This window comes from Neolamprologus multifasciatus, chromosome 4 (genome assembly GCF_963576455.1).
Source record: "Neolamprologus multifasciatus chromosome 4, fNeoMul1.2, whole genome shotgun sequence".
In the NCBI taxonomy this organism is placed as follows: Eukaryota; Metazoa; Chordata; class Actinopteri; order Cichliformes; family Cichlidae; genus Neolamprologus; species Neolamprologus multifasciatus.
Genome location: NC_140442.1, coordinates 17,670,347 through 17,685,889, shown reverse-complemented (window position 1 = coordinate 17,685,889; position 15,543 = coordinate 17,670,347). Strand labels below are relative to the sequence as shown.

Below are 15,543 nucleotides of genomic sequence, written 5' to 3'. Positions count from 1 at the left end.
CACAGTGACTCGTATGAGAAAAAGAAAGGCAGAGATCAAGAAGAAAGCTTCACTTCCAACTGCATTTCAACATTTTTATATTTTCTACATGAAGCCGTTATTGGACCGTGAATTTACTCATGAAAGAAAATGCTTTCTCATGTTTCTCATGCAGGCTAATTCATAGATCATCCATCGTTTAATGAAGGGAAAAAAGATGCTTTCATGAGTAAACGCTGGTATGACACGTATAATACAAAAAAACAAAATTAAATTAAATTAAATGAAAAAAGAAGCACTATGAGAGTGCAAACCACTGCCAAGGCAGCTCACTCTTTGAGAAGTAGTACTGTATTGTGTGTATGTTCATTTTGTTTTCTTTGTGCTCTTTAAACATACACTAAGAAGTTTGTAGTGTAGTGACAGAGAATAGCATGACAGATGTTGGAAGGTCAGAGATCAAACGTGACATCATGTCTCCTATAATGTGATATTTAGAATCTCTAGATATCATTCTCTACATGCTTATATGTTGTCGATACAAAATATGGCAGTAAGAAACACATTTTATAACAGCTCTGTATGACATCATAATAATTTTGACCTTCAGATCTATTGACCTTGAAGGAGAGAGTCAAAGTTTAACATATAGTAAACTGGGTTAATTTGGTTAGTTTGTTTCAATACATGACAACAGTTTGCCATAGTTCAAATGATAGTGTGTTTATTTGGTTAGCATTAAATTTGGTCTGCATATAATGCAGAAATACATGTGTGTAATCTTACGTGTTCACCTGTCACAGAAAGAAGAGTTATTACACAGTTTTATAAAGAACAGAAGGAATGATTTCCCAAAGCGTTCTTTTGACAAAAAGACTGAATAAATTTGCATCCCTCAGTAAGAACAATGCAGCTGGATGAAAGATCCAGGTGTTTTCTTCTAGCAGCTAATGCAGTCTCTGAGGAGAAGTTTAGAAATGTCTGGTATGCTGACTTCATTCTAACCTTCACTGCATCAGATTTTGGCTGGAGCCACAGCCACAGACATCTAAACTGTATTTGAGTTCCTCTTTAATAGTCTTGCTGTTAACAGTTACAGACCAGTTTAGCAACTGTTTCATTTGTTTAGTCTTCTATAAAGTGAATTTGTGAAGCTCTTTAGTTCTGGAAAAACTAAACAAAAACAAAAACATTGGCTGTATAAAATTTGAACCCATGAGCCTGCATTGGTGAGAGCTTAGTATAAATGAGCCTTATCATTATCCTGGTATCCTAAATGCCCCTACACACCACCTGTCCCTTCAGGGCAAGCCTCTGTGCACACCTGTCCGGCAGTGTTTACTTATAAACAGTTGATCTGGTTTGAACCAGTGAACTGGACCTTTCAAACTGTGAGAAGTCATTGATGTCCCTCTGTGGTGTTTTAGCCTGATACAGACATGACACTAATGACATGAGTGGGGCATTGTGGGAGTGTGCCTCTGCACGCACACTCTGCCTGCCTGCATGTGTGTGTGTGTGTGTGTGTGTGTGTGTGTGTGTGTGTGTGTGTGTGTGTGTGTGTGTGTGTGTTAACGCTGCACTGACCTGGATGACAACAACATGAAACTAATTGCTTGAAATTAGGCAGCTTTCCCACACAATTAACATCAAATGTCTTCCTCAAAAGTGCACCCTCACCCTCCCGTCCACTTTCCTTCCCTTTTCCTTTTGCTCTAATATCTCAGGTGCCCAAGGCCTCCATCAAGGTAATTTATTCCTCTGGCTGGAGCTTGGCACTGCTCCATCTCCCTCCACTATTTTCATAATAATGGTAAAAGTGTCATGTTATCATTAACCTAAAGGGCGGCAATAAAAATCGCCGGTGCAGTAAAAAATTAAAGGAAAGGAGGGCTGTAATGCATGCTTTTATACCAACAACTGACCTCATGGGTGGGGCTTCCTCATCCGAAGGCGGGACGAAGTTTCCCACACATTAACACTCACAGTGAGTCGTGGATGCTACAAGACCTTCTCATCATTGCAGAAGAGCATCTCTCCGCACACTGGGTTTTAAGAAGCTTGAGGAAAATCGTGGGGAGGCGAAGATAACAGCAGTCTTGGCGTGGCTGATTATGGAGACTGGACCACGCGGAGACTTCGGGAAGATGGCACAAAATGAGAAGTCGAGTGAGATGCTTCCTGTTTAAAAGAAATTGTGAAAGGAGCGTTGGCGTTTCCAAAAGCGCATGAGTGCCTAAGACGCGCTGGGTCGTGGAGAGGCGCACGGGAGCGCACAGGTTGGTGGAAGCAAATGCTTGGACATGAATTACATGTTAACTTAGACTGAGTTTAAAGAATATTCGAAGAGGTATTTTAACAGTTTAACTAATATTTACCAAAAGTGGGCAAAAACATGTTGTCATGCTTGGAAAAATGTTCAAGAAGCCTTAAAGTTTTATTTATGAAAGTAGTAGTTTAGTTGATTTCGTTTATTGAATATGAATATGAACGGTTAAACTGTCTCCCTTAACTGGGGACTATGGTGGAAAACAAAAATGTCAAGCTTAAAGCAGCCTGAAGGCGTCAGGGGCTGGACATGTTTTGTTTTCTCAACATTATACTGCGGGCTGCGCGTCACTCCTGTGTTTTTCAGCGTGTTTCGGTTAATATTTACGTCACACTATTTATTTGTGCAACAAATTTTCACAGCTTCAGCTTGGAACGCCCGACAACAGGCAGTTATAAGATTATTTAAGTGAGCTACCGTAGGAGCAGTTACAAGTGCGCGGATTATTAACTATTAGAATGCTGGCTGCTTTGGTCGTTGCCATCATTATTCTTTGTTGTTTTACATCGTGTGACACGTTTATGGCGCCTGGGGGACAACTTTGAGATGCCAACATGAAACAGAATACCAGTTTGAAGGTTTTGGGGTGTTTTTTTAACAGCAACAACAACTTTTTTTTTTTTTTTTTTTTTTTTTTTTAAAGGTAGAAGATGTAATTCCGAGAAGAAAGTTGATTGTTTTTGTCACTTTTTACTCTCTTTATGTCTGATGAATTGGTTCAGCTGAAGTTAGTCTGCAGTTTTGCTTTGAGCTTTGCATCTGTACCAGCTTTTGAAAATATCTCTCGTTTGAATGACATCGTTTTCGTTTAGTTTAGCGCCTCAAACAAATATACATTAAAAAATCTCGCTTAAAAAAATCAAACTCAAGGAGGGAGGCAGTACGCTTCACCTACTGGTGTCGGCCAGAGGGGCCGATGGCGCGATATGGCAGCCTCGCTTCTGTCAGTCTGCCCCAGGGCAGCTGTGGCTACAACTGTAGCTGCCTCCACCAGTGTGTGAGAGCGAATGAATAGTGGATTTGTAAAGCACTTTTAGGGCCCCAAAAAGCGCTATATAAATGCAATCCATTATTAAAGTTTCGGGGGGGGGGGGGGGGGGAAATCATGTCCCTTTTCTTTAATATAAAAAGCGAATGTAATAAAATACATAACCCGTGTGCTGGCCACAAACACATAAAATGATGATCACTGCTGCCTGTTCTGGTGAAGTGCCAACTGTTTTGATTGCACTAGTGAGCATATGTGAGAAGAAGTGAACTCAAGAGCCTTGGGAGGCATTTTCTTTACTCTCTCTTTCACTCAGAGTATTCACTGGAGAGTTTCTCCTGGTAAATATGAGGAAATCGGTGCTCTCCCCATATGTTGTTGATTCTCTGTGATCCAAAGGGCAGCAAAAATGGAGTTCCTAAAGCAGAAACCTACAGAATATTAAATCCTCCACAATATAATAAACAATAGCTGTTTTCATATATGCACTGCAGCAGCAGAGGTGCACAAACAGAACTTTACTCTCTACCATGTCAGTGTGCAAGTAGCATTAATAATATTCAGGTACATTTACGGCTAGAGAGTGACTGTCATGTATGCAGACTTCTGAACTCTCTATCCAGATAACGTCCTCATAGAAAGGACACAGATTGTTAACAGCACTGCAAATGCATTTGCAGCAGTGAAAACATTTTACGGGGTGATTTAGGTTTGTGGTATAATAATTGTACAACTCTGTCTTTTTCTCTTTCGTGACTTTTTCTAGCATAACTCCAGTGGACATCAGCTCTACCTCCTTGAAGATGGAGGACTACAGTGGGATATTTGAGAATGTCAGCATCTCTCCCACTTACAACTTTACTGATGACAGTTTCTTAAACACCACCATGCTGCTACCGTTTAACAAGGTCATCGTCATCATCCACACCATCGTCTTCATCGTGGGTTTTCTGGGTAACACACTGGCCATCTACGTGATGGCCCGCTATGCAAAAATGAACACAGCAACCAACATTTACGTCCTGAACTTAGCTGTGGCGGATGAACTCTACATTCTGGGGATTCCCTTCATAGGGACCAATAGCGTGCTTTCCTATTGGCCATTTGGAGAAGCTGTCTGCAAGATCAGCATGACTGCTGATGCTATGAGCCAGTTTGCATCCACCTTTTCCCTGACACTGATGAGCATCGATCGCTTCCTTTTCGTGGTTTATCCTGTTCGCAGTGTTAAATGGAGGAAACCAAGGTTGGCGAAGATAACTAGTTGCATAGTCTGGGTTGTGTCATTCCTGATTGTTCTGCCAGTCATCATCTTCTCAAGTGTACAGGAGGACTTTAAGACCTGCAACATGAGCTGGCCTGAACCACATGATGTGTGGTCTGCTGTCTTCATCCTCTACACCTCTATCCTGAGCTTCTTTGGTCCTCTGATTGTTGTCTGCCTCTGCTACCTCTTCATTGTCATTAAGGTAAAGTGACAAATAAAACCACCCTGTGACTTAGCTAATATATTTTTTTGTTATTCTGCTGAGATTCTGCTCTCACGCTCTCATTAAAACTTTCTTTTAATTTTCCTTTTCAGGTGAGGTCAGCACGTGAACGTGCAGGCCTGACTAAGCGGCGCAAATCCGAGCGCAAGGTGACACGCATGGTGGTCATCATCGTGCTGGTCTTTGTACTTTGTTGGCTTCCCTTTTACACCACCAACATTGTCAACCTGATTCATATCATCCCTGAACACAGTATGGACATCTACTTTTCCGTGGTCATCCTCACCTACGTCAACTCCTGTGCCAACCCGTTTCTTTATGCTTTCCTCTCCAAAAACTTCAAAGAGAGCTTCCAGAAAGTGCTCTGCTTTCAGAAAGCAAATGTTGCCAGAGCTGCACAAGTGCTGCAGGGTAGACAGAATGATACCAAGGTAAACCACTATCCTGTTTTCTCATACAGCATTTGTGCAAAGTTTTAATAGGAACAGTAAAACACTAACACTTGAAGGGGTGGTGGTGGTGGTGGTATTGATCCAATTAGGTGCAAAGTTTTTGCATAGATTACAGCTGTATTTTAGGTTATTGTCCGCAGCTTACAGGTTGCATTGGCTGGTTAGCACTAGACGGTCCTGCATGTTAAATCCGTGCATGTTCTCACTGTGCCTACGTGGTTGCTCTCCACATACTCCAGCTTCCTCCTACAGTGCAAAAACATGCATGCAAGGACAATTGGCTTTTCTAAATTGGCTGCAGGTGTAAATGTGAACATGAATGGTTATCTGTCTTTGTGTATTGGTCCTGCAACCTATCCAGGGTCTACCTCCCATGGCACTTGCAGCCATGAATTGGATTAGCAAAGAAAAATGGGTAGATTTTCTTTTCCTTTTTTTTTCTTTTCTCAACATATATAAAACACTCACAACAGCCCTGAAACAAGCCATTTTTACAGTCTTCATCTGCACACTGTTTGTGTACATTTGTGCATCTCAGGCAGTTCCTTTTAATCAATGTGGCTTTTCTGCCAACTCCGCTTCGAAGGCCAGAATCCAAGAAACACATGTTTACCATTGACACTCGGGCATTTTTCATGCAGGTACCATTTCATCTGAACTTGTGAGGCATGTTTCTTCAAAGTGGAGATATTGATGTTGTCCTCTTGGTTACCCGTGAACCCCTACCCTCCACTTGTATTTCTAGTCTGGTTAGAGCTAGCTCATAACAAGCGTTATATCTCTATTTCATTGAGTAAGAAGAAGTTGAAGTGGCTTATTTGAGGCTTAGTCTAATGATCAGTTACACTTTAAACAAGCTAAAATTAAGTAGAAATATTATTGAGTAACGCAATCCTTCACTGGAATACAGATTGGTTCTGAAAATATGCCTCTGCATTCCTGCCCAGATATGTGTTGAGATCTTTCAAAATAATGGCATTTCTTAGAAACACTAAACTTCTGAGCACTTTTTTTAGCGCATGTGAATGTGTCAACACAACTAAATGCCTTCCTGTCTCTGAATTGCAAATATCAGCTTGTACTTTAAGTACTAAGTCTGAAAATTGTAATAATACTTACCCAGATCCAGATATATATGTTTATGTTTTCCATTGCTGCATTTACTACATCTCTAATCCAGTATTGTGCCTGCTTTTGTCTCCATAGTCCGTCCAGCTGAAGGATCTCAGGACCGCTGACGGTGAGCCTCTCAATACAAAAAATGTGGTGAATGGCCAATGACTGCTGAGTCTCAAGCTGATCTACTATGTACTGTTTTGATACCACATGGAACCTGGATGCTTTCACCCTTGTCATTTAATAACCTGCCTTTATTAATGATCCTTTCTTCCTGAGTGGAACATTCAAAGGAGTAAAAAGAAGTCATTGCAGCATATTTTTATGGACTTTGTACTAGATTGACTGTGTTATACAAGGCATAAGTTTATGTCATGATGACGTAGAAAACGTCATCGGATTACAAAATGCTGAAAATTTTTAATTTGCATTATTAGACCCCATGCTTTCTCACCTCTATTAGCTTGTCATGGTGCTTTTAGCTGTTAATTCAGTCAAATGTGCATTTCACTGAAAGTACTGACTTTACCTTACTGAGCGCATTTGGGACTAAACAACTATCATACTCTTTTCTGTGTTGAAGTAACTGTGATAAAAACACGAGGGGTCTTTTAGTGCTCAGCATAAAAGAAAATTAGGTTAATTTTTTTGAAAAAGTGAAAGCATTCCTTTAGAAATAAACTGTGTATAACAAAGTAGTTAATCAGTTCTGTGGAAATACCGGTATACATTTTAATGACTTTAGATTGAACGTATATTCATGTATCAGGTATTAGCCTTACATTCACGCCATCTTTGACCCGAGCTCCTATTGTACCGCTTTATCTCAGACACTGTTCGTTCTTTAATTTGTGAATTTACAGTATTCGGTTTGTACTGCTGTTACTAGACTCGTGACTGTCTTGTTGATTGATGTAAAGGTGGCTGAATGGTCATGACTGTTACGGTGGATTTTCATGTGACAGGTTTTTTGGGACATATTAGAGTCAGTCTGACAGACTGGAGTGGACAACACAGTGAAGTAAAGCAGCATTCTCAACCTGGTGGACAAACCTGCTGAGCAGCACTTACCCGTCTTATATTTGTAACATGAGTCAAGCTAAAAGCACGTGACCAGTCGTGACTTTGAGCTTGGTTAAAAATCCAGATGGACTTGTGAAAGCCTTACAGGTGACAAAGGAACAAGGGGATTTTTTTGTGTTCAAAGCACTGTGAATTATGAAAAGACGAGTGAATTTGAGTTTGCTTTGTTATGCATATGAAAGTTAAATGTGTTGTATATGGGTCACCTATACGAAGGAAAAAAATAGTGAAGCTACTTTGACCATTAATAAACGGTGACGTCTGTTACTCTGCATCTCCATGGTCACAGTTGCTCCAAGACAATAAGAACAGTAACTAACTAAACAAAATTAATTGTACAATATATTACAAAGTTGCATTATATGTACATTTATTAAACTAACTGTGATTTTATGTTTTTTTAAATAAAAGCAGATGTATGTTTCAGCACGTTCCCATTGAATCTGATAGTAAATGTTAATATTTTTATGCATTATTCCTTCCATTCATAAAAGTAGTAGGAGTAGTAAAAGAGGAGTAGCTGTCTCGTTTTTCTTATGAAGGAAAATGGTCAAATAGTAAGTAAACACTGGTATGACAGCTGTTAGACATACAATGACACATAAAATGCATACATCAAAACAAAGTATCTAATATTTCTAAAGTAGCAACATGTTTTTATATTCTCTAATTTGTAGATATGGAATGGGGCTGACACACAGCAGGATGTATTATAAGTGCACCGTTGTGATATGTGCATTCACTGGGCACACCTGTTCACCTGCTAAATTCCTTAACACAATTATCTAATTAGGCAATCACACTGCAGCAGTTCAGTGGATTTAGACACAGAAACATGCAAGATAACCCTGCTGAAGTTCAAACCGAGCATCAGAATGAGGAAGAAATGTGACTTTGAATGTACCACAGTTGTTGGTACCAGACAGCCACCAACTGAGTATTCCAGAAACTGCTGGGACTTTCCCACATAACCATCTCCAAGCTTAATAGAGAATGGTCAGAGAAAGAGAAAGCGGTTGATGAGTTTCTATTGCGACTTTTGGCCTAAACAATAAACATGGTTCCATCCCACCTTGTTTTTACCTTGTAGAGGGGATATTAGCTCACTGAGAATTTTAAACACCGAAGCCCACATGAGTATTAATGCTGACCACTTCATGACTGCAATGTACCAGTCTTTTGATGGCTGCTTCCAGCAGGATGACACACCGTGTCATAAAGATCAAGTTGACAATAAGCACCTTTCGATGTCATGTCAATATGGACCAAAATCTCCTAAGAATGTTTTCAGCACCTTAAACCTGTTGAAAGTGTATTTTATGTTTAACAGGAAGGGGGATTATACAAGTGTTGGACAGGGTTTTCACATACAAAGACGCAATGACATTAACAACCACATAATATCCACATTAACACTGACATGGTGTCAAAGGTGCTAAAAAAAACATCTCATCGTTTCAGGAAAGCAAAGGATTTTATTCTCTGTCAATCTAAGAAGTGTAAGAAAATCATGCAAAGGCAACAATAATATCAGAAAGCTTGATATTCTAAATTCTAATTATTCAGCCATTAATGTGAACATTTAAAGTGGTTTTTAAGACTTGGAAACATGTCAGTCCTAGTGCAACCTGAAGGGAATGGGTGATGGAAGTGTTTATTTTCTCAACAGCATACTGCGGGCTGCATGTCACTTCTGTGTTTTGGACCATGTTTCAGTGAAGCTTTGCATCAAACTACAACCCCAGTTCCAAAAAAAATTAAGACTCTGACTAAAGTGTAAATACAAACAGAGAGGATTGATTTGCATAGAAAATGTATCAGATGTTTAGTTTGAGACATTTTCATATTTTGTGGAAATATTAGCTCATTTTGAAAAACACTGGACCTCTAAGAGGTACTAAAAAGAGGTTGTTGGGTTAACTGATAACATGTCAACTTAGGAATATGATGGGGTATAAAAAGCGCTTCTTTGAGAGGCAGAGAAAATGTAACAATTAACAGTCACCAATCTGAAAAAATTAATTATTATTACTACTATTATTAATAATAATTAATAATAATGATGATAATAATAATAATAATAATTCATTTCTAAATTGCGTAATGATTTTCAGAGTAATGTCCCTGAACATAAAATTGACAACACTGTCTTCCTCTCCTCACCCCAACCCAACCGGTTGTGGCAGATGGCCCCCCCTCCCTGAGCCTGGTTCTGCTGGAGGTTTCTTCCTGTTAAAAGGGAGTTTTTCCTTCCCACTGTTGCCCAAGCGCTTGCTCATAGAGGGTCATATGATTGTTATGTTTTTCTCTGTATGTATTATCAGTGTTAGGGAGTAACGGAATACATGTACCGGCGTTATGTATTTAAAATACAAAATATGGGTAACTGTATTCTGTTACAGTTACTGCTTAAATAGGTGATAATTAGAATCCAGTTACTTTGTTGAAATAAATGGATTACACAGCGGTCTTTTCCTGCTTCATGTGTTGGGCTATCTCCGCTCTAATTTTGGTAATTCCACGCATTGCTGGAAACCCAAACAAAACACGCAATAAGAGGCTCTGTCAAGAAATCTGACTGTGCAATGCAAACTCTGTTTGCCAGCAACCAAGCTGCTCTCGGTGTCAAAAGACTCCAACCTAAAGAAACATCTGGATGCCAGTTCTTTAAAAAAAAAAAAAGAAAGAAAAAAAACTAGCATTGACCTACTGCAACTACCTTGTTTCTTCAATGTACTATTGCTGTGCAATTTATTACTATTACTGAAGGCTGCATTACAACCTCCTAGCTGCAAATAATCATGTGCCATTCTGAAAGGTATTGCTTTCAGAACTGCACATAATTATTTGCAGCTAGGAGGTTGTTAATGGTATCTATCAAGTCTAACAGTCTGGGGTCTATGAATTAACCTCAGCTGATAGTTACCTTTAAGTTACCGTTAAGTAACTTAACGGAATACGTTACAAGCTACATTTTGGGCCGTGTATTCTGTAATCTGATGTATAATACATTTTAAAAGTAACCTTCCCAACACTGTGTATTATTGTAGAGTCTACCTTACAATATAAAGCACCTTGAGGTGACTGCTGTTGTGATTTGGTGCTGTATAAATACAATTAAGTTGAATTGGATAATATTGTGAAAAGATTCAAGACAAGGTCAAAAATCAGTATGGATTTCTGGGCACTCAGACAGCATTTTATTAAAAACAGGCATGATTTCGTTGTGGATTTTTTTTTAGGATACATATTATAAAATCATGTCTGTTTTTGATGGGGCTTGTACACACTGGATATCCATGCTGGAGTGTATTATATAACAGAATTATCTATCTTGTATTATCAAAGTGTATAAGACCCATTAATTTAGGTAAAGTATTATCCGCATTTATATCATAGGTGTGCCCACTAGTGGAATGAGTCATGAGGCTGTGCCACATGTTGCATGAGAGCCTGTTGATGCACACTGTTTGCTCTGGAATTTAACAAGTAAAGCTACTATGTAACTTCTGACAGTGTTATGGACCGTGGTGGCAGGTTATGACATACAGATAGTCCAAACAGCCCAAAGTTGTAAAAAAAAAACCCTCGTTAGCAAGATTTAGGATCTACGGGAAGAAGAAAAACTTTTGAACTCACTTTGGCCCTGAAACTGTCAAAAGTACTAAAAGGTGATGAAGAACAATAAGGAGAGGGTACAGGCCCTATAAAAGACAGGTCAGATATACCCCCACCAGCTTTTTCCTTTCTGTGTCTTTGCTTGCTTTGCTATGTGTCGTCTTGTTGTTCGGTGTATTGTAATGTACTGTTTTGCTGTTCATATGACTGTTTAATAAGCTCTGTTTCAAGATTCTACTCTTTTCCAGAGAATCTTTTTAAATGATTTGATTTTAATTGGATCTAAAAGGGTGGATCTCTATATCATTGGCTGGATAAAGTTATCATGTTAGATTCAAAATTTTCGACCCAACAATTCTGTTGTGGAAATCAATGCACAGGCTCAGGAACACTTGCAGAAATCAATGTCCATAAATATTCCTCTTCTCTAAAGAACAAGCCTCCACCTCTCCAGGCCTTTTTTCATCTGCTCTCATTACCAATCACAATGTCATCTTAATCCACAGAGACTCCTACTTGACCTCATCTGTCAACCTCTTCATCACCACAACAAACAGGAAGGAGCCAATCTGTGATGTAGTCGCACCCCCACCTTGAACAACTCATGCCACCGTTCCAACATTCCTCATGCCGTGCCACAGCTCTTAGCACCCTAAGCTTTCTCCAGATCCACACAGACTCTGTGCTGCTCCTTCTAACCTTCTCTATAACTCTCCATCAACACTCTCAAAGCAAACATCACATCTACAGTGCTCTTTCTCTGCATAAAGCCATACTGCTGCTTGCTAATTGTAGCCGTTCTCCTCAAACATATCTTGGCAGCTCTTTCCCATAGCATCATGGCTCATCACCTTTCCTTCTGTCTTGTCAGCAGCTCTGCACATCACTCTTATTCTTCTCCATTCCTCAGGCATTCTCTCTGATTCTCCAGGAATTTGTCAAACTATTTGGTTTGACAAGTAGTTTGACAGCCCACTTTCTTCTCTCCTAAACATTTCCATACTTCCCCTGGTATGTTATCTGGACTAACTACCTTTCCACTCTCCATCTTCTTCATAGCTGTCCTCACTCTTCTCTTCTTAATAAAATGTTTTGATTATTTTGTCATCCTTTTGCATGAAGAACAGTTGTATTAAAAGACTTAACACTTGTGCTGAATACGGTGAATGCTGCCTGTTCAGTTACACAGGACATGATAAAGTGGTCATTTTTTTTGATTGCAGCAGGGAAAAGATGTGAACAGCAGTGATCCTGTGCACATTCAGGATTCTTCATGTGCATTTCCTCCTGTTCAGTGTTCAATGTTGCAGAATGGGATGCCAGATGGTTCATCTTTCAACAGGGGTTACTTGCCACTTAGTTGTCTTATTCTCTCTGTTATTCCATTATGGAAATCTAATCCAGTGACAGTAGCAGCACACAAAGCCTGCTCAACTAATGTCATCCTCTTCCAAAGCGCAGCCTCCCATTAAAAGAAATAGCATGTTGGCCACATGCCTAAACAATTCACAGGAGAGTGTATCCTGGTAAATATGAGGAAACCGGCGCTCTCTACATATGGTAATTCTCTGTGATCCAAAGGGCAGCAAAAACGGAGTTCCTAAAGCAGAAACTTACAGAATATTAAATCCTCCACAATATAATAAACAATAGCTGTTTTCATATATGCACTGCAGCAGCAGAGGTGCACAAACAGAACTTTACTCTCTATCATGTGCACCAGTGTGCAAGTAGCATTAATAATATACAGGTGCATTTACAGCTAGAGAGTGACTGTCATGTATGCCCTCATAGAAAGCACACAGTGTCATGATCCTGGGTTGTTGACCCAGTGTTTTGAGTTTATTGTTATTATTTTCCAGTTTCTGCTGTTTTGTTTTTGTTCTTATGGTTTGAGTTGTGTGTTTAGTGTTCTATTATCCCTACCTGTGTCCTTCCTCTGTGTTCTGTTCGTGAAACAGTCTGTGAGCTTCCTGTTTTACTTTGTAGGTTTGTGTCTCGTTATGCCCATTAGTTCCAGCTGTGGCCCCTCCTGTGTGCCATTTCCTAATTACCTGGTGTGTGTATTTATACTGCGTGTCTGCCTGTGCTCCTTGTCGCGTCGTCTGTCTCTGTCATTTTCTCTTTTGAGACATGACCTCAGCGGAGGTAAAATCGAGGACTACTGTGGGATATCTGAGAACGTCAGCATCTCTTCCACTTACAGCTTTACTCCTGACAGTTTCTCAAACACCTGCTGTATACTGCTACCGTATAGGTCATCATCATCATCCACACCATCGTCTTCATCGTGGGTTTTCTGGGTAACACACTGGCCATCTACGTGATGGCCCGATATGCAAAAATGAACACAGCAACCAACATTTACATCCTGAACTCTACATTCTGGGGATTCTCTTCATAAGGACCAATATCGTGCTTTCCTATTGGCAATTTGGAGACGCATCTGCAAGATCAGCATGACTGCTATGAGCCAGTTCACCTCCACCTTTTCCCTGACACTGATGAGCATCGATCACGTCCTATTCATCGTTTATCCTCTTCGCAGTGATTCATATCATCCCTGAGAAAAGAATAGATATCAACTTTTCCATGGCCATCCTCACCTACAGTGGGACAAAAAAGTATTTGACAGCCGCCAATCGTGCAAGTTGTCCCACTTAAAAAGATGAGAGAGGTCTGCAATTTTCAGCATAGCTTCACTTCAACAGTGAGAGACAGAATGTTAAAAAGAAATCCAGGATATCACATTGAATGATTTTTAAAGAATTTATTTGCATAATGGTGTAGAAAATAAGTATTTGGTCAATAACAAAAGTTGACCTCAGTACTTTGTAATATAACCTTGGTTGGCAATCAGACATTTCCTGTAGGTCTTCACCAGGTTTGCACACACTGCAGCTGGTATTTTGGCCCATTCTGTCATGCAGATCTGCTCAAGAGCTATGATGTGGGCTGTCGCTGGGCAACACGGACTTTCAACTCCCTCCACAGATTCTCTATTGGATTGACGTCTGGATACTAGCTGGCCACTCCAAAATCTAGAAATGCTTTTTACGTAGCCACTCCTATGTTGCCTGGGTGGTGTGTTTGGGATCATTCTCATGCTGGAAAATGTAGCCACTTTTCACCTTCAGTGCTCTCACTGATGGAAGGAGGATTTTACCAAAAATCTCAAGATACATGGCCCCATTCATCCTTTCCTTATTGCAGATCAGTGTTCCTGCCTTTGCAGAAAAGCAGCCCCAAAGCATGTTTCCACCCCTATGCTTCACAGTGGGTATGGTGTTCTTGGGATGCAACTCAGCATTCTTCCCAAACACGGCGAGTGGCATTTATACCAAAGACTTTTATTTTGGTTTTATCTGACCACGTTTTATCCTCCTCTGGATCATCCAGATGGTGTCTGGTAAACTTTAAATGGGCCTGGACATGTGGTGTCTTAAGCACGGGAACGTTTCAAGTGCTGCAGGATTTTATGCCATGACGATATAGTGTGTTACTAATAGTAAACTTTGTTACTGTGTTCCCAGCTCTCTTCAGGTCATTGACCAGTCCCACCCGTGTAATTTTGGGCTGTTTCCTCACTGTTCTCAAGATCATATGTACCCCACGAGGTGAAATCTTGCATGGAGCTCCAAGTTGAGGGAGATTGTGAGTTTGTTCCATTTTCTAATAACTGCTCCAACAGTCAATCTCTTCTCACCAAGCTGCTTGCCTGTTGTAGACTGGCTCATCCAAGTCTTGTGCAGGTGTAAAATCTTGTCCCTGGTGTCCTTAGACAGCTCTCTGTCTTGGCCATGGTGGAGGATGTCTACCTGTTTGAGGTTGTGGACAGGTCTCCTTTATACAGATATCAAGTTCAAACAGAATCCAACAGAAACAGAATAGAAGAGCTTCTTAAAGAAGAAGTAGCAGTCTGTGAGTGCCAGAATTCTTGCTTGTATGTTTACTTATTTTCTGCACCATTATACAAATAAATTCTTTAAAAATCATTCAATGTGATATCCTGGATTTCATTTTTATGTTCTGTCTTTCACAGCTGAAGTGAACCTATGCTGAAAATTACAGACCTCTCATATCTTTTTAAGTGGGACAACTTGCACAGTCGGTGGCTGCCAAATACTTTTTTGCTCCACTGTATGTCAGCTCCTGTCAAAACCCGGTCTTTATGCTTTCCTCAGTAAAAACGTCAAGGAGAGCTTCCAGAAGATCCTTTCCAAAAGCAAATGTTGCCAGAGCTGCAGAGGTGCTGCAAAGTAAAAAAAGAATACTACCAAAGTAAAGTACAATCATGTTTCCTCGCTTAGAAACTGCACATAATGTGATCCATGCACATCAACATTCTTACGCCTGTCATAAAATATTCAGTTTGCAGCAATAACAGTCTGGCAGACCTCTGACCTGCCACAAGTAGGATTTGTTTGGCACTACTTCAAGATGTTTCTGCAGCTGCTCGGTCAAAATCAAATGGAATCGCTGTTCGTC

At 40.1% G+C, this 15,543-nt stretch overlaps 1 protein-coding gene across 1 annotated transcript; it reads left to right on the top strand.

Moving 5' to 3' along the window:
• Positions 1–1,956: 1,956 nt before the first annotated feature.
• On the top strand, positions 1,957–7,766 carry LOC146520227 (somatostatin receptor type 5-like). The gene is made up of 4 exons (XM_085158168.1): positions 1,957–2,258; positions 4,063–4,765; positions 4,879–5,217; positions 6,445–7,766. Exons 2-4 carry the CDS (start codon positions 4,100–4,102, stop codon positions 6,517–6,519), a joined length of 1,080 nt encoding a protein of 359 aa, XP_085014294.1. The 5' UTR covers positions 1,957–2,258; positions 4,063–4,099; the 3' UTR covers positions 6,520–7,766.
• The last annotated feature ends 7,777 nt before the right edge of the window (positions 7,767–15,543 follow it).

Coding starts and splice junctions, on each gene's coding strand:
- LOC146520227 (XM_085158168.1), top strand. CDS start 4,100: ATGGAGGACTACAGTGGGATATTTGAGAATGTCAGCATCTCTCCCACT. Junction 4,766..4,878: donor ACCTCTTCATTGTCATTAAG/GTAAAGTGACAA, acceptor TTTCCTTTTCAG/GTGAGGTCAGCACGTGAACG. Junction 5,218..6,444: donor GTAGACAGAATGATACCAAG/GTAAACCACTAT, acceptor TTGTCTCCATAG/TCCGTCCAGCTGAAGGATCT.